Source organism: Phaethon aethereus (assembly GCF_964289735.1).
Source record: "Phaethon aethereus genome assembly, chromosome: 25".
Lineage (NCBI taxonomy): Eukaryota > Metazoa > Chordata > Aves > Phaethontiformes > Phaethontidae > Phaethon > Phaethon aethereus.
In genome coordinates this window covers 4,220,870-4,248,748 of record NC_138601.1, presented here as the reverse complement: position 1 = coordinate 4,248,748, position 27,879 = coordinate 4,220,870, and the positions used below count along the sequence as shown (strand labels likewise).

Genomic DNA, 27,879 nt, shown 5'->3' with positions numbered 1-27,879 from the left:
TCTGGAGCAGCCCTTTTAGGTCCCCGTTTGGCATGTTAGCACTCCCTTGCTGCTGCCCTCCTCCATTTGATGACTGTGGACAAAACATGCTTTTGGTGGATTTGGAGGCACTAGCATTAGATACTCTGGGGAGTATTTCAGCACTGGTGTGAAACCCAATAGGTAACATGTATCTTGAGCTGTGACCTTCTCTGAGCACAATGGTGTGATTTCAGAGCTCATCAGGAAAAGGGAACAAAGTAGGTATCTTCTTACAGTGGCTGAAAAGATGGTTGGCTGTTGTTGGCTGATTGCTTGCAATAGGATGTTTAATGCTCCTGGAGATTGTCTGATAAACCGAAACCGTCTCGTGGAGCAGTAGGTGTGAGCACAACAACTGGGCTCCAGGGGAAGGCATGCTTGTGTCAGGTTTTGTCTGATGGGTGTTTGTTTTTACTCTCCTCTTCAGGTAATTTTGCTGAGAGATGGCGGAGCAGCGTCAGGACATCACCATGATGGAAGATCACGCAGCTGGCCAGGAGAAGCACATCCCATCAGGTGAGCACCTCTGGGAGGAGATGGTGTAAAGGACCTGCCTTGCCCACTGCTGAGAGAACGACCTAAGTGGGGAGAGCAGAGCCAGCATGCGAGCAGTCCTTGGGGATGGCCAGGAGGAGGTGGTATGTGTGTCTGGAGGTTAGCGTGGATCAACTGGCTGCCGCCAGTGGACAGTAGGTAGCCCACAAGATGCTCTGATGTTCACAGTCACAGGAAGATGCTGCTGTTTGATATCATTGCCCAGCAAGAGCAGAACCACTAGTATCCAGACTAGTGTTGATCTTACTTCTGCAGCTTTGCAAATGTGTGTTTCTGTGTTTACTCCTTAGTTTGCTATAAAAACACAGCACTGCTTTTATTTGGAAACACAGCTCAAGGATGCTGCTTGCTGCCTGCTTTTCTCACCTGCACAGGGAGATGGGGGGAACTGAACAGAGAGCTCTGGGAGTGGGGGCCATGCAAGAGTCTTTTGCCCCCTATTTCAGACCTGCATTTCTCAAGAACCTTTTTCTTTCTCATTCCACCATGCTCCACAATTGAGCTCGGAAACCCACATAACACCAGCAAACCTGGTGGGGACTCACTCCTGGCTATGCTCCATATAAACATCATCTTAATTTTCTTTTCTTGAGGTGCTTTGGACACACCTTACACCAGATAAATGGATTGCCTCTGTCCTGGAGAGAATCCACAGCATCCATTCATCCTGGGTTCTGTAATGCATTTCAGTCTGATAGCTCCTCTCAGCTTGTAGCCTCAGCTTCACACATCACAGGTTCACAGGGATTTTGCTTATGTTAGTTTGAATCTTCTTTTCCAAGTCATTTTCTCCAGTTCTTATTATTTTATTTGCCCAGACTCCTTGTAGAGAGACTTGTACCTCTTGCCCTACTCTTCCAAAAGATGACTTTTGCAACCACATCTTCATGCAGTACATTATGTGCTACACCAGGCCCTTTACAAAGACTTGCTGGTTAGCAATGATTAGAATTAATGCATCATGGAAGTGTTCATCAGCCTGCTCTGGGAGGGAGGCTAATGGCTCCAGAAATGGCAGAGAGGACAACAGTGACTCAGAAGTTGTACATCTTTTCTGCTTATGTTGCTAAGATCTCCTTTCCTGCTTGTGCCATGCTTTGTTGTTTCTAGCTGTCCGGTTCACTGGGCTTTTCTTTTGCTGATGGGTTTCCGCTTGTTCCTTTTGGTGATGACACTGGTGCTTTTGGTTGGCATTTTCACGCTTTGCTTGCATATTAGTTCAGGTGTTTTATACTCTCCAATTACAGTTTCTTGCTGCTGTGGATCTGGGCAATCAGAGTTCATAGATCACAGGCCATAATTCATAGCCAAGGGCTTGTTCTAAGTATTTGAATGTTTTCCAGGCTATCCCCTTCAGATACCAGTCGATGATGGATCGGATGAGCCTGTTTCTGAAACATCTGACGCTAAGAGCACCCCAACTACGGAAGGTGGGAGCTCTTTGACTTACTGCTTTGAAACCATGATGAGTGGGGTCATGATAAACCTTGCCGAAAGACTCGCCGCACCATGTTCTGGTGGGGTTTCTCAGGAGGAGTGTCTGCACTCTTGGACAAATGCTCTTCATTAGTCTTATCAGCAGCGATGTTTGCCATTCTGCAGAATGAGATAATGAGCTTTAAAGGAGGAGAGTGGGTTGGAAGGCAAGAGAAGGTGAAGTGTTTATTATAGTTCAGGAAGTTGCTTGTGTTTTGTTTCCTGAAGACTTTTTACTCTGCAAGATCCCATTAGCTCAGCACAGCCAGGAACAATCCCACGTTGTGTGCTCCCAGGGCCAGAAGTTTGCATTGTTGTGCTCCCCCAAGATACTGCCAGCACGTCCTGGTCACTGGTTCCCTTTCAGAGTTAGCTGTACCTCATAGCTCATTTTTTGCCCCCTCTGTATTTATATGTTCATTAGTACAGCATAATTCACGCTGGAATGATGAGATAGGCATCTCATTTTATACATAAAACAAAACTTTATGCTGATGTAAAGGTCATATTGATAGGACTCAGAGCATGTCTGTGCTGCTCCAGAGTGTCATCTGAATGCTACGTTTGTAGAAAGAATCTAATTCCGAAGTGGTCTAGAGACTTGTTCACCGTTTTAATTAACTGCATTTTTTGTGTTCCTCTGGCTGCTTTAATCCCAAGTATCTGCCTCTTGGAGACTTCAGGTAAAGGCATTAGTTTGCAAAATTTATCTAAAAGAAAGGTGGACAGAGATGCTGACCAGTTCCAGCCCTGTCCCACTGGAGGTGTGGGCCGACTGGTTTTCTGTGAAGTGTCTATGTTCCTGTGAATGCAGCTTAAGAAATCAGTCTGTAAAACCTGGCTGGTGTGCAAAGGGATGTTGGCCCTCTTTCCAGTTGGATTGGGGCTGTCACAGCGAGCAGACATCCCTAGGAAGGTAAAGACAGGTATCTGCCTGTCTCGGAGCCACCCAGAGTGCGATGCAGTTTATGACAGTATCTGATGGGAGCTGTTCTTTCCTGCTGCAGACCAGTGATGTCCCCATGCGGATAGCATTGCAGTGCATGTAGATCAGGCACTGGTGGCTGTCTTTAGCTGTGTGTTTTCAGACAGTGTTTATGGTAATGCCTCCAGCTGCATAAGAAGTGGAGAGATGCGTAGTTTGTGTGGCAGAGGGGACAGCTCATGGTATCCCTGCAATGCTGGCTTTGCTGTGTCATGCTCTGTTGTCTCCCTCCACAAGCACTGGCTCAAGGGAGGGAGTCGGGTGCTTTTCTGAGCAAAACATTCTTCACGGCATGTCCTGGCCTCCACAGGGTTTTGCCACTCAATGGCTATGTGAAAGCTGCGTTGTTTTTCAGATGCTACAGCACCTTTAGTGGAGGAAGGAGACCACGAGGATCAGGGTGGTGTCGAGCAGCACGGGGAGATCCCAGAAGGAACCACAGGTGAGGGAGACCCAGGTGCAGTTTCATCTCTTGATGCAGACAGAGCAGAGAGCTGGACTGGTTAGTGCTTTAAAATAACACTGCAAAACTCTTGCAGGCAGTGCTTTGCTCCCGATGTGTGCTTCTTTCTTCTCCACGGCCTGCAGAAATAATTCCTAGCTTACAGTTGTCCTCTTGCCTTCCCCATCCTGGGGGAACTTGCAGCCTTTTTCTTCTCTCTTTCTCAGCTCTACATCTGACAATCTTTCTATCTGGTGTCTCTGTGGTGGCTTCGCCTCCCATCTCCAGGAGCAGTGCTTACCTGCAGATCCCGGTCATCTCTGTCCCTCTGCCAGCAGCCCCACTTTGCTGGCGAGGCGAGGCGGTCACCGCAGGACCTTGCTGCTTGTCTCACTGGCACTCTGCTCAGCCCAGCCCATGCGGTTGTCTTTGAAGCGGCAGGTGAAAACCAGGCCACTGCAGCAGTTCTTTGGCTGCCGGCGTGTTTTAAGGATAATGCAGAGGAAGTGAAGTGGCTAATTTGGCCTGAATGCTCTGTGGGGAATTACTGCACCTGGGCCTGGTTTTCTGGGGAAGAATGGGGGCCTTTCAGAGGCAGAGTAAGAAGGGAGTGAGCTGCAGCAGTGCTGTGTGTGTACAAGAGGGCAGGAGCTCCTGAGAGAGTCAGGTCTGTATGTGAAAAATGAGTGTATGTCCTCTGTGCAGCAGCTGCTGTCTTTTCCTAGAAGACCTGAGAAAGGTAGTGGGTGGAAATAGGCTTCTGCCGATGCCCAAACACTGAAACGAGCCCACAGCACACTCCCTTGGGCAGCCAAATTGTCTGTCCTGTATCCAGTCCCCAGGCTGCTTGCTGGTGGAGCCCTGAGCTGAAACACAAAGCGGCTTGCCTGCTAGCAAGGATGCGCAGTCTCTGGTTCAAGATTTGACTGTACCAGGGAGCCAGGAAGAAGCAGTGTGCCCTGAATTCTTTAGAAAAAAATGGGAAAAATGGAGAAAGTCCTAGTTTGACTGTAGAACTGTGACATACAAATATAATTGATTAAACTTGTTTGAAAGTAGTCATATAATAAATTGAAAAAACTCTGGTAGAGACAAAACATCACTTCTGTGAAAAAAATTGTGCTTCTGTAATGTACCAGTATTCCTGAAGTGTCAGATTTATATCAGACTTCTGTTTACTGGTCTTGGCAGAGTTCATTACAGTAAGCTAGGTAGCAGACACCAAGAAGGTAGGGCTCAGGTAAGACAGTCATGTGAGTGCTGCCAGCCGTGTAAACGCTAGGTGGGGGTAGAAGAAGGGATATAAATCCACAAGTTTCCCTGCTCTTTAACAGCCTGTTTTCTGCACCTCTGCCTGAAGGAGCTTGTACTAACCTGCCACCCAGGATGTGCGAGTTGGTGAAACACTCCCCCAGTCTGGCAGAGCACCAGCTGAATAAATCTAGCTAGATCCGCCGTTGGCATAGGTTGATTTCCTTTCTGATACTACCCTGCTCATAATGCAGCGCTGATGGGCAGAATCAACAGGGAGGTAAATAAATTCTCCAGACACATGCTTAAACTTAATTCTTGTTTTGATCATGTTTCTCCCATTCTTCCTCTGAACTGGGACCAGCTGAAGAAGCAGGCATAGGAGCCACCCCCAACCTGGAGGACCATGCTGCAGGAGATGCTGCTCAAGGTTAGTGAATCATCTGTCGCTGGGGTCCAGTTATTGCTGCCCACATGTGCGGCTGGTTGCTAGTGGCTTGGGAATTTTCTTCTGTAGTGCAAATGCTCTGCACTGTACGAGCTGTTGTGCTGTCCTCCCTGTTCTTGACAGGGGAGGGTCATACATGCTTTGAATGTTATACTCATTTCAGGGATCTGCAGCTTTTCATGCACCAGATTTCTCTCTCAGATGGCTGAAGCCCTGGTGCTTGTTAGTCCAGTTGCAAAACAGGGCATCCTCCAGGCTAGAAAAGGTAATAAGCAGAGCCAAAAGGAACAGCTCAGCATTGAACAGTCAGTTTTGGGCCCTGCATGTCACACATGAAATAAGTGAATTGTTTAATTCCAATTACTGTGTCTCTTTCTAATGTAAAACATGTCTCAAACCTACTCACTGATGCCCTGACTCTAACAAAGGTGGTGTTTCCTCATCCCAGTCTTAGGGAGTGTGACTGACAAAGCCAGGCACGATGGGCACTGAGCATTTTTAGAGCGTTAATTGTGTGTCTGCTCAGATGAGCCGAGAAACTATCCAGGGACCTCTTGGCTATCTGGAGAACCTCTCTTGACTCTGCTCAGTTCAGACTTGATGGAAAACTTCAGGATGGGATTTTCCCAAAGCACCCACTGCTAACTTAATTCTGTGCCCAATGGGGCAGACTTATGGGTTCAAACTCACTGTGATATTGCTGTCTTGCTAGCACTAATACACCATAGCGCTAATTTGGTGCGCTGTTTAAAATCTTAGTTAAACCCCATTTTATGAGGTAGTTTTCTGCGCAGTAGACATAACAAATTCCTCCAATTGCTTGGGCAGCGTCTTTCCTCCACATGGCTGCATTTGTGCTTTACAGACATCTATGTCTTTTAAAGAAGTAAATAAGTCTTTGCCTTCTCAGCTCAGGGCAGAATTGAGGTCATCTTTGCTTTTCCACACACAGTTATGTGCAGTCTGCTCCCTGCAATTAAAAAAACCCTTTACTTGCCTGTCCAGTGGTTTTTGGACTAGCAACTCTTCTGTATTTAAAATAGTGGCACCACTATAAAAGAGAAAGCAAGATTGTTAGTAGGAGGGGGGTGAAGTTCTCTCTTCTGTCTGCCCTGTTCGGTCTGGTTCTAGCTGCTGTTTCTCACTAGATTTTTAATAGGACCTTTCTATACTGACCTGGGATCTTTCAGCTGTCAGATATGGAGACATACAGCTGGCTGGAGCTCTGATATAACCTGTATATGACATTTCTAAGTTCTTAAGTAAATTATTACTTCTGTGAAGGTGGACTTGGAATAAATGTGCTGCTTCCTTTTAATAGTTCTCTTTGATTCAGAGGAAAATGTGATTATCAATACACACAGAGAGTCTTGGATGTCTTGTTACTAGCTGCCGTCATTTTTCATGTTGTGGGATTTGAAAAAAATGATCTTTGCAGTGAAGGTGGAGTGGATTAAAATGCCTTCGGAGTCTCAGGTGGCGAAGCGTCTTTTGATGTACCGTTTTCGCTGTGCTGGCATTCTGCCAGCTCTTGACCTTGTGCTGCGTGTTTGCCTCAGAGCTGCCAACAGGTCCTGGAGTATGGAAGTACAGCTAATAAACTGTCCACATCTCTGCATCGGTGATCGTTAATGGTCATGCTATTTGTTTGCAGAAGAAATGAGCCAGGACCGTCTGCTGGCTACTGCATAAACACCCTTCAAATCCCTGTGGTCATAAAAGCTGTTTCTTGGTGCCACATTTCAAATATTATGTTCCAAATAGGTGCCAATTTAGGATTTTTTCTTAAACCACAATTTCCGAGGTCTTTGTGTGGTAGTTTCACTTAACCATTATGGTTAAAGTGGGGAGAACATTGATAAAAGACAGAGTCAGTCTTCACTTCTTCTTTTCTTGTTTTAATGTTTGTTAATTTGACAAAGCAACAGTTGACATCTCAGTACTGAAGTGCTCTGATCTAGGCTCTTTAGTTTACCTGATCAGTGCTCAAAAAAACCAGAGTATTTGAAGCTGGACAAATTCATATTATAAGATGCACATTCTTACTAGGGCAGTTGACTTTGAAGCAATTTATGTTATGTTCAGGGTGAGTTCTTCATTGCTCAGTGCATCTTTGTTTCAGCTGAATGAATTTCTAACAGAAAAACTCCAGCTCAACCAGAATATATGGCTTAATGCAGCAATTGTTGGGTAAAATTGTCTGTGTCATGCATGAGATCAGCGATAGAACAGAATTCTGTCTTTTACCCTCCCCAAAAAACTATCTGTGTCTCTGTGACCTTCGGTTGTGGGTCTTAAATGTTGTTTTCTCCTCTGCCCTAATGGTGGCAGCAGTGCTGGAGCTCTGATGAGTCTGAATGGTTGCACAGTCCAAAATTGCTGTGGCCATGTGGCTACAGCCACATTTTTACTTAATAGTCCTTTCCACTGAGGCTATCTTCTCCACTGGCTATTGAAATACACAGCAATAAGAGAGAAGACATAGGATTGCTCTTCCCCAAGCTCATTAGCAATAGAAATGTTCTGGAGAACAAAGCAGAGATGGTTTGAGCTCTGGGAGGATGTAACTGGTACCATGTCTGCATGAACATCTCCTGCAAGGGAGGAGAGGACTTGAAGGGCTTTTGTAAGACTGTGAAAGAGGGGAGGATGTCTGGCCTGTTTTGTTTAGGCCCTTGAGGGAAGAAGAGGTGGTCACTGACCAGCAAACTGATGGTCCAGTGGTGGTGTTATGTTAGAAAATGGGTGTATTCTTGGTTTCTGAAAACCTCTGTAGCTAAACCAGCTCATAGACCATGGATGTGGCAGATGTTGGCCTTTATGGCACATGCCTGGGATACCCCAGCCACCTCTGCAGCCAGGTCCAGGGAGAAGTCTGGTCTCCTACCTGCTGTGGCTGTCAGTGTTCCTGATTCCCGTGGCGATCAGAGTTTCTTTAAAGGCAAAAGCCACTGTAGAAGTGAGTTGTCTGTTCAATGGGGCGATGTGGGACTTTTTTTTTTCCTCTAGATTGATAGTAGAAATCCTTAGTCTCTCTTCAGTGTTACATGTCTGGCTACTTATTTGACATGCCTGTGCTAATTGTTTGCCCATGCTTCGTACCCTGCATCTTCAACTCCAGGGGAGCCAAGCTCTCCAAAGCTACAGCCTGGTCCTCAGGAGCGTGTGGGAGATGCAATAAAAAGAGAAAGCCCACCCACAAAGCAGGTAGCTGGGGTTCTTCAGCAGCCTCTTCGGTCACATGAAACGAAGGCTACAACAGCAGCTCCCACCAGAATCGAGGTCACCATCCCAATACCCCTGGATATGTACCAAGACTCCAGAGCATCTGAAGACAGCAATGAGTTGTGGGATCATCAAGGCAGAGAAGGCATTGGTGTGGATCCAGTGCTGGGAACAGAGCTAGGTCATGATGTGCGCACTGAGGGGTTGGCAGGAGCAGGTGGCACAGATGACTCCCATATTAAAGATGGGCCATCTCCTTTATATACCAGAGCTCCATTAAAAGAAGATGCCAGTGGACAGGAAAGAGATGAGGACCGTGATATTGATGAAACTTCTGAACAGGATTTGCTTTCCATGGTGGGACAGCATGTTTCACCAGGACCTGAAGTGGGCTTGTGTCCAGCAACAGCCAAGAAAACTCTTGAAGAATACGCCTTTGAAGAAAACAAGTCCAAAGATGGCCTCAGAGACATACCAAGAGAGGCACTTCTTGTTGACACTGGATCACATAAAGCAGGAGGGGACCAAGAGGAGAGGAGACAGCCATTGAGGGGAGAAGAAGACACAATTGTCACCCCATCAGAGCCTTCTGAAATCATCTCCCAAAAAGAAGCAGAGCCCAGGGAGGAAGAAGATTCTGGACCCTTGCTACAAACAGCCAAACTCCCTGTTGAGTTAAAAGATGACATGGAAGACAAAGATGCTCCTTTGGAAGAGGCTGTGCCAGATACAGGAGAACGCCGGACACCCAAGAAGAAACCTTGTGCTCATGTTTCAGATAAAGCTGTCAGTCGCGTCCCTCTCCTAAAAGGTGTGTGCACCGTTTGCCTGCCCTGAGCTCATGTTGCCGGTGGCTTGCTCATGACAAAGCTGCCTGAACCAGTACTTCAGCTTGCTGCCACCTCTCGAATCCTGCTGCTTTGGAAATGGCCTGGACCTTTGCTGTGAACTGATCTACAAAGTGCCGCTGCTTCTTCCTCTCCCTGCTTCCCTCTTTAGTTTAGTCTTGGATATCCTGGCATACTTGCCGGACCCTTATGCTTCGGTTTTGCGTCCCTTGCATGGTGCTGGCGTGTCCCCAGTTATGCTTTGTTCACCTGTTTTTGTTTTGATTTCCTTGGAGTTGTGGGGTGGGTACCTTAACTCACACCAGGCACCTTCACAGAGAAGACGAAGACTGGATGGACATTGTTCTGGCATGTTGGAGTGGGGCTAACCCGGTGTAGGCTGCAGCTTGTTCCAGCGAGACACGTGCCATCTGGTTTGCATGTGTCCACTGTCCAGTCCAATAACTCTTTGTGTTGGCTTTCCTAAAGAGGAGGGAGGAGGAAAGAGGCAAGGGAGATGGCAGGTGTAGCCATGGAAAAGGCCCCACATTGGTCCTGTTTCTTGTACTTTTCTCTTAAATATCCGCTACTGACTGCTGTTGGAGGCAAGGCCTGCAGCTAGCTGGACCTTTGCCCGCTACCAGCCACGTCCAGTGCTCTTACAAAGCATCCTTCTCTGATCCCAGTTCTGGACAGCATGTCCCTGGGTGGTCCAATGCAATGTCTGATTTTGGGGTGTTTCGTGGGAGCTGCCTGTGTGTGTGGAGGCCTGGCTCTGGGGTGCATCTAATGTGTGTGTCTAGGCTAGGCTGGGCTGGGAGGGCAGTCAGACCCTGGAGCTGCGGTGTTCATGCAGCAATCTCAGTCTTAGCTGTCTTGGGTGAAGGTCTGAATTCTCCGCGGAATGCATGAGCGTCCCTGCCAACAGAGCAGCTCTTAGACCTTTTCTTTCTCCAAGAGCTATTTTCTACCATTACTGGGGGACAGAAGGATGTCACTAGGGGCCCTGCTCAGTGGCCGAATGCAGGTTTTGCAGTGAGTTGTGTTAATAAGCTGGGGCAGCAGGACATGTTAAAACCCGATGGTGTCGCACCGTGTTGTACCTCAGCTCTGGCTGTCCAGGGCCTGGCCTGGGGAAAGCTCTGCCTTTCACCCCAGCGCCACATCCCAAAAGCTGGCTTGGCTGTTTCCATTAGCCTGGAAATGCTGCTCTGGTTTGCGGCAGAGAGAGCGTGCTTTTTGCTGCGTGGGGTTCATGAAGAAATTGTTGATGTAGCTTTTTCCATTGGAGCTAAAGCTCATAACATATTTCTCATATTTCACTACCTAATGAGCCAGCAGGAAGCTTCACACGTGCTGCAGGGCATTGGCATGGCTTGCTATCGCTCGCATCGGAGCCTGAAAACAATGGCAGGTTGGGGATGCATTGCCCAGGGTCAAGCAGTTCTTGGTTCAATAGGAGGAATTTCTTTAATAATTTAATGGTCTTTTCCTTCAAAGACAGATACTTTGTGGCTGTTCAGCTCCAGCCTTGCGGCTCCAGTCTGCAGTTTAACTGAATTTGGGAAGGGTAGTGCGTCCAGCAGCTCTGGGAGTGGCTGCTGGGATGGGTCAGTGCTGGATTAACAACACGGTTCATGTCACTGAGAAAGGGTTGCCCCCCCCGGACAAGTTTCCAAAACACTGGGGAGAATATCAGCAGTTTTTCCTCCCAGATTAGGGAGGAATTAGCTGAAGACGGGGAAAAAGGGTTTTGTTACGAGTGCCTTCTGGTACAAACATTACTTCCTCCCTGTTTCTAATCTCATGATTAGCAATACTGCAGTCGGTTGTGCTTGTAGACTAATGGGACAAAACACTGAAATATTGTCAGAGTCACTGTAAGCTTGATATGAATCAAGTAGGATAAATCTAAAACCTTAAGACCCTGCAGGGTCTGCCCCAGATCAAAGGCGCACTGTCTGCTGGGGAGGCAGAAACCAGTGTGTCAGGAGAAGTGGGAATTAACAATGGCCAGGTATAAAAATGCTTTGCAAAGCTAACACACTGAACAACAACTTTAAATGAGATCACGGGCAACCTGGTGCTGCTAGGATTGGGGCATCCTTCAACTGTAGTCTTTATTTATATGATTGTTAGAACCAGTGGATGTTTTAGAGAGGGAGACTCATGTTTAGGGTTGAAGAGGACTGTTCTGTCCTAAACTTAACAGATGCTACTGGAGCTGAGTCCAAATCTGGGCAAAATGGTCTCATACAAACCTTGTTGCATGTGTCTGATGCTCCAGTGGTGACTAATGCACTGTTGCTTGTGCACAGGATAATCTGTTAACCCAGAAAGAATGTGTTTACGATGTGGAAATATTTCTGCAAGAAATGACTGACTTTTTAATATTTCTAAGAATAGTATTTAATTTAAAGGAGAGCAGAAACATGGAACACCCACCCAGCATGCATGTTGCTGTAGCGCAGCCATTATCATCCCTCTAGAGTTTACTGACCAGTCCCAAGAAGCGTAACTGTGTGTGGTTCCATTTGTCAGGTCGTATTGACAGCAAAGACAAGGAAGGGACCGAAGCTGAGGAAAAGAAACCGAAGGTAAGCTAAAAAGTAAAACCAGAGGTGACATCAACCCACTATGTGCTGTCCATGTTCCTGATTCCCTCTCCTGCTCTCCTGGACTGCGGTTGTGCCTCTTAGGAAACCTTGCCATTATCTTCCATTCTTCTGTCTGTCTTTCAAGAGTGTTTTTCTTTTTTTCCTCCCTCACCCCGGTTTGGATGGTGCAATCCATGGTGCTCTTTGAGGGCGGGGAGGCGAACCAAGTCTAAAACAAACATGTGGTTCATGGGGTTGGGTGGGTGGTTAGAGAAATCATTTTCTCAGCCTGAGACTGGAAAGCAAACAGCTGGCTTTGCTGGGGCAAACTGGTTCAAAACCAAACTCAAAACTGCATTGGGCTGTACTGGGGACAAGCAGCCTGACAGTGAAAAGAGCAAGACAAAATTACATAATCTAGGCCTTGGAGGTGCTGTGTTCTGGGTGAGGGACAGAGTTTAATAGTGGGTAAATTCCAGAAGCTTAAAGATATCTGTCACAGTGCTAATTTGGACGAGGTTTAGTTCAACTGACCGTTAGCCTGGCTAGTGCCTGGGCAAGATCATGGACAAGCTGATGGACAATTTAGTGGGTGAAGAATTAAAAGTGAGGAATATAATTATTTTCAAACAATGTAAAATTAGGTCTTTCTCTAGGGAGGTTTGTCAGGGTTGTATCAAGCTAGGCATTTGACATGATACCAAGCAATTGTCTAGATAAGAAACAGTGATCCATTATTAATAAAGTAGGTATGATGGGGTTGAGAGACCTGGGAGCAGTCATCTGCATCTCCCAGAAATGCTGGTGTTGATAATGCTGTACCTGCAGCATCTTTGCCAGTGGAGCACATCCAGAGTTTGGGGGTAAACAGAGCAGTTTAGATGGTAAAATGTGCCAGTGGTGTGGAGGGTGGTGGCAAGGGCAGGCTGTCACAGGGTGACACTTTCCTCAGAAAGGGGCGTGGGTGTTGCTGCACCCTGTGGGAGGAATAGAGCTGAGATATCGCATATTTGCTGGTGCAGCCATGGGACCTTGGCAGTGCCCTGGGCCTTGCAGCTCTTGCCCAGCTCTGGGAGCTCCCAGCAGGGAGAGGGCAGTACCAGCCATTGCCTACCCCACGCCCAGTTCTGTATTGCACCTTCTAATCCTATTTAATGTTGGTGTTCCCCTTTTGTTCCCCTCCTGTACTGATTTTTTTTGTTGTTCCAATTTTATTTTATTTCCATGTTTAAGAAATCCTCACCTTCCACTGCCAAACCCCCAGGCGATAGACCCTCCATCCCCCCCCAACGACACACCTCCTCTAGCACAACCCCTTCGAAAACACCCTCCAGCCCTGCTTCCACCTCTAAACGAGTCTCTTCTGTCACATCCCGACCTGCCGGTACAGAGACGCAAGAAACAAAAGCCAAGGTAAGGAAATGGGATGTGAGAGAGGGAAAGCTGCCTTGGGGAATACCTTAAGGCATTCCTGACAGGTTGGATTGATAGTGCTTGGCTGGGCAATCTCTCCATGTCCCATTCAGTGGAGAAGGTGGGATGTGCTTCTCCTTCACCTTCCGGTGGCGGTGGCCAGACTTGGCTCCAGTTTTTGTGTTTGAAGCAACTGGGTCCATCTCACCAGCACATAGGCCCCTTGCTCTGTGTTAAGCAAAAATATCTTGTCGCTGCAGGGTGTTACCTTGTCTCCCTGAGGCATTTCCAGGTCCCTTTATGGTCTTTCATGCTTTTCTTGGTTTTGCAGCTTTATGCTGTGTTTTATGGGTGCGTTGGCTGTAAACAGCAGATGTATTTGAAATGTGCCGGAGCCAGATCTGCCAGGTGCTACACAGAGAATAGGAAATGCACGTACATCCGTGGCTTATTCTGCAATGTAGAACATAACTTGGAGTTTCCCTTTGTGATATTTAGTCATACAGATACACCCGTGGTGAGGGAAAGAGCAGAGGTCGCAAGTCGCAGACGATGGGATATGATTTTACCGTGGTAGGGATTGCGATGGCTCTGCGCTGGTTCCCTGCTGCCTTGGGACCAGTCAGCTTGTAAATTGTCACTTGCATGTTTTTCCTGAGCTTTTGTACACAGACCAGCATTAGAAAGCAATAGATTTGGGGAGGCTTTTCTGCAGGATCAGAAGACAATAAATAGCATATTGCTATTTACATGCCGTTACAGATGACGTACGTACAGTAGTGGATTACAGGTGAGGGTAAAGGAGATGCTTCCCTGTGTTTGGAGTCTGGCACTGTGCTCCTGAATAGAGCCTCTGGGCTAGCCAATGGATTTATTTATCTTCTGAACAAAATTTTAGCAGGACAGGGAAAACAAAACGCTGAAATGTAGAGAACAGACAAAGAAGGTGAACATATCTTTTAACCAGGCCTGAGTGTGTGGTGAATAACGTAGCTGAAGCTAAGAGCTCACGTGGGAGAGCGGCATAGCTGCTCTGCCAGCCCACGAGTGACCGTGCAGCGGTTGTGGCAGGCGCCGTGACGGGAGATGGGGTGTGAACAGGCACGTTGCAGATGCCTGCATTTGGGGAAACCCGTGGGAGCTCTTGTGGGCTGTCAGGGCAGGAAGCAGGAGGGTCTCATGTGGCTCTGATCCATGAGGGGTGATAGCACATCCCCAGGTAGATGCCCCTGCATCGGCCTTTCCCCCTTGCATCCCCAGGGCCCGGAGATGAGAGGTGGCATGAAGACGGCCACGCCGCGGTCCGCAGCTGGGCAAGCTCAGAGGAACTCGACCAATGCCACGCGCATCCCAGCAAAGACGCCCACGGCCCCCAAGACACCTCCCAGCTCCGGTAAGTGATGGCGAGAGCGGCGTGCCGCTGCCTTCCCATGGCATCTCTGACTCTAGAGATGCTTTGGTGGTGCTCCCAGGCTCTCCGTGCAGTTCTGTGGGGGCGGGGAACAAATTTGTCCCAGTGCGGGCTGGGGTTATGTACAGTGCTAAGCAGGGTCACGGCCAGCAGGCTGAAGTCTGTGTGGTGATTCGGAGCTGCTCAACCTGGTCACGGGGCTGTGGGTGCAGAGCTAGGGACCATTCCTCTGAAGTGAGCCTTTCTGGGTGCTGCTTTATCTGCTCTGTTCAGATAGTTGCCAGTGTGTAGGAGAGGGCAGTTGCTTTATGCCTTTGGGATTTCCTCCAATTTGGAAGATTTAGGCAGCTCCATTTTTTTAATCCATCTATTCCTTTTCTCTTGACAATATTTCACAAAGACCAGGGGCAAGAGGATCAATTCTTCGATTGCAGAAATGGAGATTAGCCCATTATTCTCAGAGGAGAAAACCCCTGAAAGCATGAGGCATTGTGAATTTCCATTAAAACGGTGCATTTCACTGAATGTATATATTTCTCATGCTTAACCAGAGCTGCATAAAACCTTAAATTAATTAAATTTCCAGCTTTATTATGTTTAAGCATCTTCCTCATTCATTAAACAGGCAGAAAGGAGCAGAAAAAACCACCTCCTGCAGCAGCGAAGTCTGAGAAAGGTGATGTTTAAGGGTTTTCTTTTCTTCTTTCATTTCTTTTCAGACTGGGGACAGTTCTAAGCTACTCAGTGATCAGCCTTATTTAATTACATAAAATAATTTTGTAAAAATGCTTCCAAATTTCTAGTAGAAAAGTGGTTTTCTTTGAGTGTCTTTTGTCTGTAATTTGTCATGCATGCTAATGTCATGCTCGGGTGGGGAATCTTACCCATGATCCAGCCAATGAAGACCATCTTCTGAGATACTAGGGAATTGCCTTTAATCACAGTTTTCACTTCAAACTGACCTAAAAGAAAGCACGTCCATCTTCCCCCTGCTGATGGTCTGCACTAGGAGTAGCGGGTGGGCCCTGGGATCAGGCAGATCAACCTGATGAAGGCAGGCAGTGAGTGAGGAAGGGGTTGCGTACCCAGATTACTTATCCTGTGCTTGCCTCCCTCTGTCTGCAAACTTCAGGTGAGCAGCCAAAGTCTGGAGACAGAAGCGGTTACAGCAGTCCCGGCTCCCCCGGGACTCCAGGCAGCCGTTCCCGCACTCCCTCTCTGCCCACCCCACCAGCCAGGGAGCCCAAGAAGGTGGCAGTGGTTCGCACACCACCGAAATCTCCTGCATCCGCCAAGAGCCGCATCCAGCCGTCAGCTGCGCCCATGCCTGATCTGAAAAATGTGAAGTCCAAAATTGGCTCAACCGAAAACCTGAAGCACCAGCCCGGAGGTGGCAAGGTAAATGTGAACTCTGCTTCCCAGGGGCCTGTCTGTAAGGAACAGCGGGTGCTTGATGCTGCATCTGGGAGGGGAGAGCCCTCCCTGGAGCAGCAGCAGCCCAGCTGGGGCCAGAGATACAGCAGTAGGCAGCCAAGCTTCAGCTGATCTCCAGCCTGATTCTGATTTTGGAGTTTTTTGGGCTGATTGGGTTGGGTGCTTGTCTTGAAATTGCTTGCCTGGCTTAGTGCAGTACAGCTGTCCCGCAGAGGACTGCAGAGAGCTTGTGATGTGTCTTTCATGGAGTGGCACATTAGTGTATGGACTGGCTGCCAGGGGAATGACATTCCCTTGTGGTGTCCAGTAAGGGAGAGCAAACTGTGACCTGCAGCCCTAAAGAGTCACAAGGTCAGGGTTGTGTTTCTGAATCCTGCACTGTGTGATCCGGAGCGGTCTCTTCAGTGTTGCCTCCATTTCTTCATTAGCGAGCAGCCCGGATGGTCTCCTCCCTGCGAGGGTCCCAGGCTTGGCACGTTTTTCAGAACATTGTGATTTTGGATCCAACTCCGTTGGCAAGGTTTTGGATTGTGTTCTGCGATCTGGCACTGTCTTGCTACACGATGCAGTGCCGTACGGCCAGAGCTGGTGGCACTATGATTATCCTTTCAACCACTAGTACTTTTCACTCCCAGAGCGGCTGTTTCATGAGCAGCAAAGTGAACTCCATTCTCCAAGTGCTTGGGAACAAGGGTCTCATGTTAAATTTTGCAAGCCCAGCAGAGGAGAGTTTGGGTGAGGGAGTGCTGTAAGCCAATTCATCCATGCAGCCTCAAGAGCAGCAGTGTGTGGTTACATGGCTCCAGCTGTGGTGTTGGCTGCTCAGCACCCATCTGAGCCTCTCTGCACTGCTCCGTTGCACTGTGGATGTGTCCTGAGGCTTTTATAAAATCCTCCTTGCTGCATGGGTGGAGACATGAAAGCACCTGGTTCCTCTGATTGGTGAAGGCCCGGTGGATCTTACACAGATGTTAAGTGACAGAACTGCACATCTGGTGGACAATGCAGTCAGGAGTCCCCATGTGCTGGTGCTTCCCTGCCACGGGGTGGGACACTGCCTTCCAGATCTTGCTCTGCAGCTGCTAATGCAGCAGAGCCGTGACAAATCTTCCCTGAGTGCGGTGCATGCCATTTTATGTGACTAGGTAACTCCGTGGCTCTCAGTGTTCGACTTTGGCATGGGGGGTGGCTTTGAGATGGCTTCTCTTAAGTAGCAGCATGCTTCTACATTTCCTTCTGTGCGCTTTTTGCTGCGGCTGGCGATTTACTGGATAATGCATATTTTGCTGTGTACTACAATCCAGGGGGACTGTGGAGCCTGGGCAGGGCTGCTCTGGCCATTTGGTTATGAGCAGAGCAGAGCAGCATGTGTCCTTCCAGCTGCCCATGTCCCAGGGCCTCAGCCCTCCTGCCCGCTTAGCACAAGGTGTGTGATTTTCCTGCCACCTCCACAAAACACTGCTTTTCAGGGATTTTAGAAGGAACCCTTCTGTTTACGGTAAATTGGTTAAATTGTTTGCTTGTTCTTTTTAAGCCAGCTTTTACAAGTTTTTTTCTCTGCCAGCTTCTCTTCCAGGCAACATGTTGTTTATTGTTGTCACTGAAAGAGTAAGAACAGCTGAATTTGGGGCAATTCATCGCTCTTTGCAGGGAAGAATGGTTGGATGCTCTGTTGGGCATTTTGTAGGACATGAGGCTGCTCTTAGCAGAACGGTTGCAAACTGATCCAACAAGTTAGTTTGATTTTAGTGTGGCCAGAAGATGAGTCTGGAGCCTGGTCTCCATGCAGATTTCAGACTCCCAGCCTAGGGAAGCAAAGATATATGGGCCACATATGCCAGGAGTCAGCTGGGCCAGATCTCTTCCAGTATTTCTGCATTGTCTGGGCACTTTTGTTGTTGCTGGATCACTGAGTACTGCTCCGGCAAAGTGGTCTAGCAGAACTGGACCCTGATTTGCAGGATTAGTTCATGTGAACTTGGAAAATGTCACTGGGGGCACGCGTCAGCCTTGGTGCTTCTCATGGTAAAGGGCCAGGGCATAGCGAGGAGATCTTGCAGCAGCAGGCTGGGGACATGCTGAAATGGAGGGCAAGGTTGCCTGCTCACCCACCGTCACGGATGTTGTCATCCAGGGACTGCATGTGCAGTATGATGTGCCGCTGGTCTCTTGCAGGATGCTGTGTCTCTTTCCCTCTCATGAGGGTTATGCTTCAGACAGTCTTTCTCCTGAGGGAACACAAGCCTGTGTGCCTGCTAGTTTTTACCTGCATTTACATCTGGTTTACACTTGTGTAGGTTGTAAAGCCAGTCCACGCAGGGGAAGGAGCAGGGACGATCTTCATCTTCTCTTGTCTGGAATAGCTCCTCCTACGCATGGGGTCACTCCAGCATAGCTGTCCTTATAAAACCCAAACAGGGAAAACAAGCCCTAAAGGGAAACAGCTTAACTAATTAGTCCAAAAATCTGTGTGTGTGGGGAGAGGGCAGACAGGCCTTGGGACTGGAGGGTGAAGTTAGCACGGTATGTGGTTCCCCTGTGGCACAAAGCCATTTCCAGCCTCTCTCCCCCCTGAGATGGCGTTAGGAATATGCAATAGAGCAGCTGCCTTTGGGGTTGGTCTGTGCTGCCCCTTTCATCTCATCTATACAGGAGCTAAGAAAACTGTAGGCGTGGGACTGCATCCCTGGCAGCATTTGCTTTTTCTCTTTGTAAGTGTAGAGGGATTTTGAGCCCTACACAGTGCAGAGCTCAGGCGTCCCCTCCCAGACCGTGCCGGACACACAGGTCCTGCTGTCCAGCCTGCTGCCCTGGCCAGCTGGGCCTGTTTGCCCAGTTTGCTCCACCTGCTGAGATGTAAGGCTATGTATCTCTGTCCTAGAGAGGGGTCATGCTGCTCGGTGTGGGAGATGGGGCTGAGCAGGCATTTTTCTCTCAGCTCTATCCTTCCTTCTTCCAGTGGCTCTGCAGAAGCTGAGTCTCGGACCACTGGTGCTTTCCAGCGTGTTTACCGCCCGGCAAGTTCCCTGTTTTGTTCAGTGAAAGAAAACAGGGTGAGCTGGCTTTTTGCTAGTGTTTCTGGCCTGAAAACCAGGGTTGCCTTACTAGCCAGACACGTCCAATCTCTAGCTACAGCCTGCCCACCTCTATCTTCAGTTTCCAACCCATGAGTAGACAAATCTCTGCAGCAAGCCAGAGGTTCTCCTTTGCTCTTGTCACTGGAAGGCAGGTTCCTGGTTTTAGTGATGTAACGCATGGTCAAGCTGCAGATGGTCATGTTGTTTCTCACACTCTTTTCTGGCTACCAAAGGTGCAGATTATTAATAAGAAGCTGGACTTTAGCAGCGTTCAATCCAAGTGTGGCTCAAAGGATAATATCAAACACATCCCAGGAGGAGGCAGTGTGAGTACCTTCACACTTTCAATGCACTATAATAGTTCTTATTATAAGTGGCATGTTGTATACACTAAACCGCCAATGCTATCTGCAGCGACCCTGCCATCAGATAGCTATTGGTGACGTGCAATGACTCTTTTCTGGCTACCAAAGGTGCAGATTGTTAATAAGAAGTTGGACTTTAGCAGCGTTCAATCCAGGTGTGGCTCAAAGGATAATATCAAACACATCCCGGGAGGAGGCAGTGTGAGTACCTTCACACTTTGAATGCACTGTAATGATCCCTATTATTAGTGGCATGTTGTATACACTAAATTGCCAATGCTATCTGCAGCGACGCTGCTGTCAGATAGCGATTGGTGACGTGCTGTCATTTAACCCCGTTAACCCAAAAGACATGGTTAGATGAACCCTAACAAGTCCTGTACATGCCTGACATGGACAGAACTAACTGACCCGTGTAGAAACCATGTCTGTAACAAAACATCCAGTTAACCCGAAGGTTTTACACTACCTGGAAAGCTTAATGCCTCATTGTCTGCAGGATGGGTGGCCTCTAGCAGACAGTGATGTAGTTGCTGATGCAGTAGATGGATAGACTTATAAGCAAATGCAGTCCTTGTTGCTTAATGTACTGCTAAATTGCACATGACTCTGCACAACTTGGGAAAGTGCAGATTCCTGCCCATTCCCACCAGGCAAGTATGATCCATGCAAATATTAAGCTTCTCCTCGCTAATGAATGTGTCCGGCACTGGAGGCTGAGCCTAAAATAACACTGAGTTAATTGATTTGAATGCCAGCATTTCCAGCCATTCCTAGCTGAATAGCTGGACTCAGCTTTCAGTTACTGTGCCTGAAACCTGGAGAAACTCCACAGAGGTTGGTGCATTTACACCAGTCTCTCTGGAGACAGAGTTTGGGTCCAGGAAGGATGACAGACCAAGGAAGGAGCACCACTGAGACCCCAAACAGTGTGAGCCAGGGTCTGTGGTTGTCTGGTCTGCAGCCATCTGAGGAAGCTGTCTGGTGCCCCTCAGATGTTGCCGATGGATTTTCTTTGTGCTGTTTTTGATCTCTGTGGATGCCCTCCCTGAGCATTGCAGAGGGCTTGGCATGTAAGCATTGGGACATAACTGGGTTTGCAACCTCTGTCTTAAATTTGATGTCATTTATTTAACGGGCCAGAGGAGCTGCTTCGCGGAGGTCAGACTTCTGTGAAGCAGGTTCCATGCTTGTTCTGCTCTTTCTTACCCCAGGGTCCTGCACTGGCTGGACTGCCTGTTGCATGGTTGGACCACTTGTTACGCCAGGAGTTAGTGTTCATCACGAGTCATCTGTGCTGTGGCTGGTAATTTCTTCAGCACAGGGCGGCAAGCTCATCCTTTTCTCCACTGAGAGCTCACACCATGGGCAAGTGTTCGCAGCTGCAGTGGGTTAAGAATTATCTGAATTTTTGGCTGGAGATTGTCGTCCCTCCCCAGGCTCTGCCAGCAGTGAAAATCGTGTGATTGCTGCCGGCTGTGTTGACACGGAAAGCAGCAGCTTAGCTCTGGGTGCAGGCGCTCGGAGCAAAGCCATGTGCTGATGTGGCCAGAGCGTGGCCACACAGGCTGTCCTGGCGGCAGAGCTGTGCCTTGGGGCTCCTCCGATAGAGGGGCAACAAGAGACCACCGGGGTTTGATGGCCGTCACGTCTTATTCCTCCATGACACTGTCAGCGGTGACTGCCTGCCCAGCCATTGCTGCTTCAAGAGGAATGAACTCTTGCTACAGTAACCTGGGGTTGGTATCTATTTTTTAAGCCAGTGAATGCTCTGACAAGGTGATGCATTAGGCAGAAGTTGACCTAAGCATTGCTGATGCTGAGAGGTGGGATCCCCAGGTCTCTGGCACTGGTTTCCCAGGCAAGCAACTCTGTGCCCCTTTTCCTTTCTTGCTAAAATGGGGAGGATCCTTCTCTGCTCCCCAGCAGGATGGTAAGGGTTAATGGCGTCTTGTCTGTGAAAAAAGGGAACTGGAATGAGAGCAGAAAATGTTTCAATTGCTGATTGCTTGCTCTGGAAATGGGAGGTCTTTCAGTCCCAGGTCCCATTGGTACCCGAATTGCTCACAGTCCTCTTGGGGCCCGTTTCCTGCCTTCCAACTGAATCTAGCTCTCCTCCTGCCCAGTGCATTAAATGTGTGATCTTTCCCCAGCCCTGTCTTCATGTCTGTGTCTGCGATGTGCTCCCAGACCCTAGGGTTGCTTTTCTCCCCTCTCATTGTCTCCACTCTCTGTCAAATGTGCCTTTTGGTATGTGTCAGCATCAGAGACAAGGCAGGCCCTTGTGCATGGTGCTCTGGCTCCGTCCCAGTGGGATGGTGGCACTGAGCCTCTGTTCCTCCCACCTTTTCTTGGCTGCATGATGGAGGGGGGAGTGTTTCTCCGTGGTGCGCACAACCATGGTCCAACACCTCGCTCTGAGGGCAATGGGGTCGGTGGACGTGGGGCTAACGTGAGAACTGAAGGACGCACCTTCGCCACGGGGCTTTTGAGTCAGCACAGGGTGCTCGGGTGTGATGGAGAGCCGTGGCTACGGTGAATCCTGCGTGCTGGCTTTCGGCCACATTGGTCCGGAGGCTGCCTGGCTGCTTGGAGGAGGCAGTTCCTCTGCAAAGGCCCCTTTGGTGCTGGCACATCCTTCCTGAGATTTGTGAGAGCAGCACGCCCGCCGTGGTGGTTGGTGAAGACGCAGAGAGCAGCATACGCTCTCCTTGAAATCCAGGCTATTACTGAGAGCCAGACACTTCCCGGTGAGTAGGAACCAGCCTTGAGGTGCTGGCGATCCAATTTCTCGTACACAGCCCCGCTAATCAGCAATAGCTGATTCACACACTGGTGTGAGTTCAAAACCAGGGTCCAGAGAAACTTCGGGAGGTATGGGGATGTTTTCTCACCCCTGTGTTGCCTGTTCCTGATGTAGCTGGTGTGTATGTGCTGTGGTTTGCTGTCCCTGACACGCCCGATGGTCCCAGACCTCTCCAGTCTATGGTGTTTTCCAGTGTGGTGTTTAACCGCTAACGTAACCACTAAACAGCTCCACGTTAACCGTTCCTTGTGTGTGCGTCTCGTGTAACCCGGTTGTCCATGCGCAAGAGGCCGCCGGCCCCACGCCCAGGCATGTCACAGCGCTGTGGTCGGTCTTTGAACAGGGTGATTTAAGTAGAATTGCTGGAGCCCGTGTTCCGAGACATAATGGGTGAAACGAATAAAAAACAGAGCATAGTATCATGAAATACTGTTGTGGTTCAATATAGTATAATTGCCATTTTAATTTATATTATGTGAACTCCTGACAGATATTTAGACTTTGCTTTGTTTTTTTTTAACCCTTATTTCCACTACAGCATTTTTCAGAAATGCATATTTTGGTCACTCTTTTAAAAGTTCTGTGCACATTGATCATTTCTGTTCTTTCAGTTTTTGTGGACATAAGCTTTATGTTTTACACCAGAAAAGGTATTTATTTTTTACGTTTTCTCTCTGGTATATCTCCTCCTTTTGGATGATGTGTATGCAAATCTTAATTAATTACCACTCCACTTTCTCTCTCACTTAAGCACTTTAAAATTGCCTCTACTTCCCTCCTCTGTGGAGAGGTGATCTTGTGCATGCTGACAAGTTAAGAGAGGCTACTGCACACGGGCATTAATGATCTCCCATTTCTGATGACAGTTTCTTTTGTATTATTAATCTTACTGGGGTTTAAGCTGTCCTTTCCCTTGAATCCAGATCAGGTGCCGGTGTGTGTTGTGCCTCCCCCTCCCCAGGTTGCCCATGGTGGCAGCAAGCTCATCGCCTTTTCCTTTCTTGTACGGACAGGTTCAAATCGTTTACAAGCCAGTCGACCTGAGCCACGTGACATCCAAATGTGGTTCCCTGGGCAACATCCATCACAAACCAGGTACCCTTTGGCTCCGCAGCATCCAGCAGCGATGGGTGCTGGTTGTTTGGAGCTCACAGGCTGTGTCGTGGTGTGCAGCCGGAGATGGGGAGAGTGTTGGGGTAGTGTGGGGAGCGAGGGGAGGCATGTGGGATAGTGCCTCGAGCATCAGAGTGAGCCCTGGGGTGCTGGATGCTGTTACTGGCTCTGTCACTGCAAAATCCTCTCCAGTCTGCCTGATCATTTGATAGTAGGGGAAGGATCTGGTCTGGTCCATGGACACCTGGTCTGTGCCAACACATCTCTGTAAATGAGCAGTATTTAAGAATAAAGAGCGGGAATTGCTGGTGTTTGTTTAGCTCCCTGCCCTTGGTTCTGTAAAACATTGGGATGTCTGTCAGCTCTGCACAGCATCCTTTGGAAAGTCTCTTTCACCCTGGTTTCCATTTGCCATGGCTCCTGGGTTTCCCAAATCACTGGGAGGTCCGTCCTGCTGCTGTTTTCCTGGTCCTCACCTTCTGCTCAGCCTCAGCAATACTTTGGTTGAGCCACGTCAGAGCGGCAGGTCAGATCTCAGCGCTTTCTCTCCAGCCTGCCCTGGCTGGCACAGGAGCTAACCCCACTCGTGCTCTTCTCTTCCAGGCGGTGGCCAGGTGGAGGTGAAATCTGAGAAACTGGACTTCAAAGATAAGGTGCAATCAAAAATCGGATCCTTAGATAACATCAGCCATGTCCCTGGAGGAGGAAATAAAAAGGTAAAGGGGCACTGGGTCGAGAACAGGCATGCTGTTCTGCTGCAGGTGTCTGTCTGCCCTGTGAGCAAAGAGCGCTTGAAGTCTGGACTCGGAGAAGGTCCTGCTCACCCAGCTCAGCTTTAGCTCCCATGGCCTCTCCCCTCTGCTTACCAGGCAGCACTTCTTCCCCAGTGCTGGAAGTGACTTGCTGCCCACGTTCTAGCCTGGGGTGGGTGCACAGTGTCTGTGCACACTTGTCCTTCAGAGGACAAGAATGGCCCTGCTGGGGGACAGGCGGCTCAGCCGCTGCCCAGGCAGCCAGCTTGCCTTCCTGCCAGCAGCTTGCTGAGCCTCACTTGCCTGAGGCTGCATTTGCCAGCCTGGAGGACATTTGCTGGAGCACAGCTGTGGCAGAGCTGTGAGGATGGCAGTCTGTCCTCTTCCTGGCCCATGGCCACCTGAATGAGTGTGAATGTAAGTGATATCCTCTCCTGTGGTTTCCTGCTCTTTCTGCTGTTCTCTGAAGTTTGTGCAGAAACGTATCTGTGTCTCAAACCTTTCACATCAAGGGGTGCTACTGTCAGCAACTGCTTTTGCACACTGCCAGTTACTCCCAGTGGTGTGACACAAAGCTGTCATCTCAGGGTGCTGCATAGGTGTTGGTTCTCCAGTGAAAGTGGAGCATTAAAGGCTTAGCTTTATTTAGGAAAGGTGACTTTGCAGTAGGCTGTCACTTCAGAAGAAAGGTGATCTCTTCTTACTTCGTGTCTCAGTCTCAGCTGAGACTGGCCGGGGACTGGTGTGCGTTTGGGGGGATTTAAATCAAAAGACAACAGCCAGTCAGGTCAGGTGAGATGCTGAACCTGGGGTGAGCCGGTCCTGCTGGAGGCTTCGATGGTGACTTCACAGTAAGTCTTAGCTAAGTAAAACACATCAGCAACCTCACTTCCAGGATAGCCAAGTCTCTTGCAGGCAGGGGATCGGGGAGATCAGGTAAGCACCAACTTGAGACTCCAGCCTGGTGACACACATGGTTGAATTTCTCCAGGGAAAAGTGGTTTTTATCTTGCTTGTTTTTCAAATGTTTTTTTTCTCAATGGGAGGGGGAAGTTCTGTTTTGGCTCCTGTATTTTGGCACTTTGTTCTTGGCCACATTTTCTCTGTGCACCTCCCAGCTCTTCATCTCCCAGCAGTGCGCTGGCCTCTGACTGAGGGATCGCTTGACTTCCTTACCCTTCTCTCGCTGCTGCTACGCATCAGACTGCCCTGTGCTTCACTAAGCCCATTTTCATCGTTTTTATGATTACAATGATGATTCTTTCATATCCTGGCACATTCACTGGGCCATAGTTTGAAGAACTTGCCCTTTGGAGGGCGAATTTATTTGCAAGGGTGTCACCCAGCAGTGGCATACCTGCCCCAGCCTTCCTGTGTGGCCGTCACCCATACCGTGCCTAAATCCACGCTTGGAGGAGGTTGTTGGTGTAACTTGAATTCAGATGCTGCCTCAGATTGCTTCCCTTGTCCAGCCCATTCCCATTCGCACCTTGGCACCAGGGACCATCCTCAGGCAGTGCTGCTCCGAGGTGGGACGCTCCGTTCGCAGGGAGGGGACAAGACACAGTTGAGCTGCATCATCCCTCCGTGTAGAGCAGCTTGGCCGCCCCTTCCCCAGCCTTTCCCATGTCCCCAGTCCCCTCCTTGCTCTGTGACATAGACTATCCAGAGTTGAACACGAAGTCCACAGCTCCTCAGGCTGAACGCTGGTTCATGTGCCACTCTTGCATTGGGTCTCCCGGGGGGAGCCGGGGTGCTCTGCGCCCTGCCAAAGTACCTGTGCTGGCAGCATCTGCTCTCTGCTCCATATGGAAAGCTTTGTTCCCCATCTCCAAAGGCAGCTGCCGTTCTTCTCACTGAGCCAGTGAATGGCCCTGTTTTTCAGATCTTTTTCTCCCCAGTTTTCTATTTCTCTTCTTTATTTTTTGTCTTTTTCCTTCTGGTTGACATTTATTGGATCTTGTTTTTTGTTGCTGATGCGTTTTTTGCACCCCACCGCCCTGGGCGGGTTTCTTCACCTGTAGAGAGAGAAAGGCAAGGAAGACAAGACCCGTCCCCAGGCTCCTCGGACCCTGAGCCCAGACCCCGCTGGGCTCCAGGCCCTGGTGCTGGAGCCGCCCACCCCCCTGGAGAGCCAGCTCCCAGCATTGCACTCGGCTGCGGAGGGCACCAGTAAGTAGCAAACCCGATGCGCTTCACCTCCCCTCCCTGGCCCTCGCGCTCGCCGGGAGAGAGGGGTTTGGCTCGTGAGAGCGGTGTTTTGTGCCCAGCTGGGGCCGTGGGTCAAGGGGAAGCCTTATGCGCCGTATGGGGATCCCACCCCCTCCGTAAATCTCTGCCAGGGGAGTGGGAGCAGCCCAGGTTGTGTCATCCGAGTCCTGTGCCTGGGATCCACTGCCACACCGGGCCTGGGCGCTTGGGAAGGATTTGGCAGCATCCCGAGGTGCTCCAGTCCTGCCGTCCCCTCCGGTTGTGCCCATTCCCTGTGTGGGCTACTGGAAGGCGCATACCTGAGGACTGGGGCTACTGGGGGCATCAGGCCAGTGAACTGAACTTTCCTCCCAGCTGCACAACAGCAGTGACTGAGCGGACAGTTTGCAGGTAAAAACAGCCTCTCTGGATGGTGTCCCGCATCCTCCCCGCTCACCGCCCTCTCCTCTCTTTGCAGATTGAGACTCATAAGCTGACTTTCCGCGAGAACGCCAAAGCCAAGACTGACCATGGCGCCGAAATCGTCTACAAGTCCCCCACCATCTCCGGAGATGCCTCCCCGCGCCGCCTTAGCAACGTCTCCTCCACCGGCAGCATCAATATGGTGGACTCCCCCCAGCTCGCCACGCTAGCTGACGAAGTGTCCGCTTCGCTGGCCAAGCAGGGCTTGTGATCGGGGCACGGCGGGCAAAGATGAGAGAAGACAAGGGAAAAAAAAAAGAAACAAAAATAATAATCTGGCCTTCTTCCTCTGTTCCTTTTACAGCTGCTTCCCTATCCCCTAACTGGTTAATGATTTAACCTGCTTTTACTGTTCATTCAGCTCTAGCTCCAGGACTTCAAAATCAGTGACACTATGAGGTACTAAACCTCCTCTCCCCCTGCTCCTCGGAGCGCACAGCCCGTGCCCATCTCCCCCTCCCTCCCTTCGTCCCCCCACGAGGCCCCTCGCTGTCCCGGGCCTGCCTGGGGCCACCCGCCCTGGCAGGGATGCCCACCGCCCCAGGAAGCGGGGAAGGGGGGCAGCCACAGCACGACGCTGACCCGAGCACCCCACACCGCAGCACAGGGCAGCGGGGGGTCCTCGCAGGGAGCGGATGTGACCTTCCCATGCTCGTTACCCTAACGTAAGGTAACAACTACCCTAAGGTAGTGGGTGCTGCAGCCAGGGACTGTGGGGAGGTGCCCTCCCTTTCTGCATTAAATTTGCCTGCTGATTTGGAAGAAACCTTTTGTTTTTACCTCTGAAAGCCGAGATGTGTATGAAGATCACTGCCAGGTATCCCCTAAACCCGCTCTCAGCTCCGGCAGCTGCAGTACTGGCGAGGCTGGGGTAGCCCAGTGCGGGAGGGGCCCCGGACGGCCGTTCCCCTCTCCGTGGCTGTGCTGGAACCGCTGAGTGGATGAGTAGAGGCTTTTCCCCATTCCTTTGGCAGCCCCTCGTGTCGTAGAGTAGATTTGTCTGTATAT

At 49.5% G+C, this 27,879-nt stretch overlaps 1 protein-coding gene across 1 annotated transcript; it reads left to right on the top strand.

Moving 5' to 3' along the window:
• Positions 1-464: 464 nt before the first annotated feature.
• Positions 465-27,645, top strand: MAPT (microtubule associated protein tau; the record flags this gene model as incomplete). The annotated part of the gene is made up of 15 exons (XM_082010463.1): positions 465-537; positions 1,920-2,006; positions 3,393-3,479; positions 5,095-5,164; positions 8,295-9,214; positions 11,772-11,827; positions 13,061-13,240; positions 14,501-14,637; positions 15,281-15,327; positions 15,784-16,055; positions 19,402-19,488; positions 19,636-19,728; positions 23,347-23,428; positions 24,050-24,162; positions 26,867-27,645. 15 exons carry the CDS (start codon positions 465-467, stop codon positions 27,080-27,082), a joined length of 2,520 nt encoding a protein of 839 aa, XP_081866589.1. The 3' UTR covers positions 27,083-27,645.
• Between the last annotated feature and the right edge of the window lie 234 nt (positions 27,646-27,879).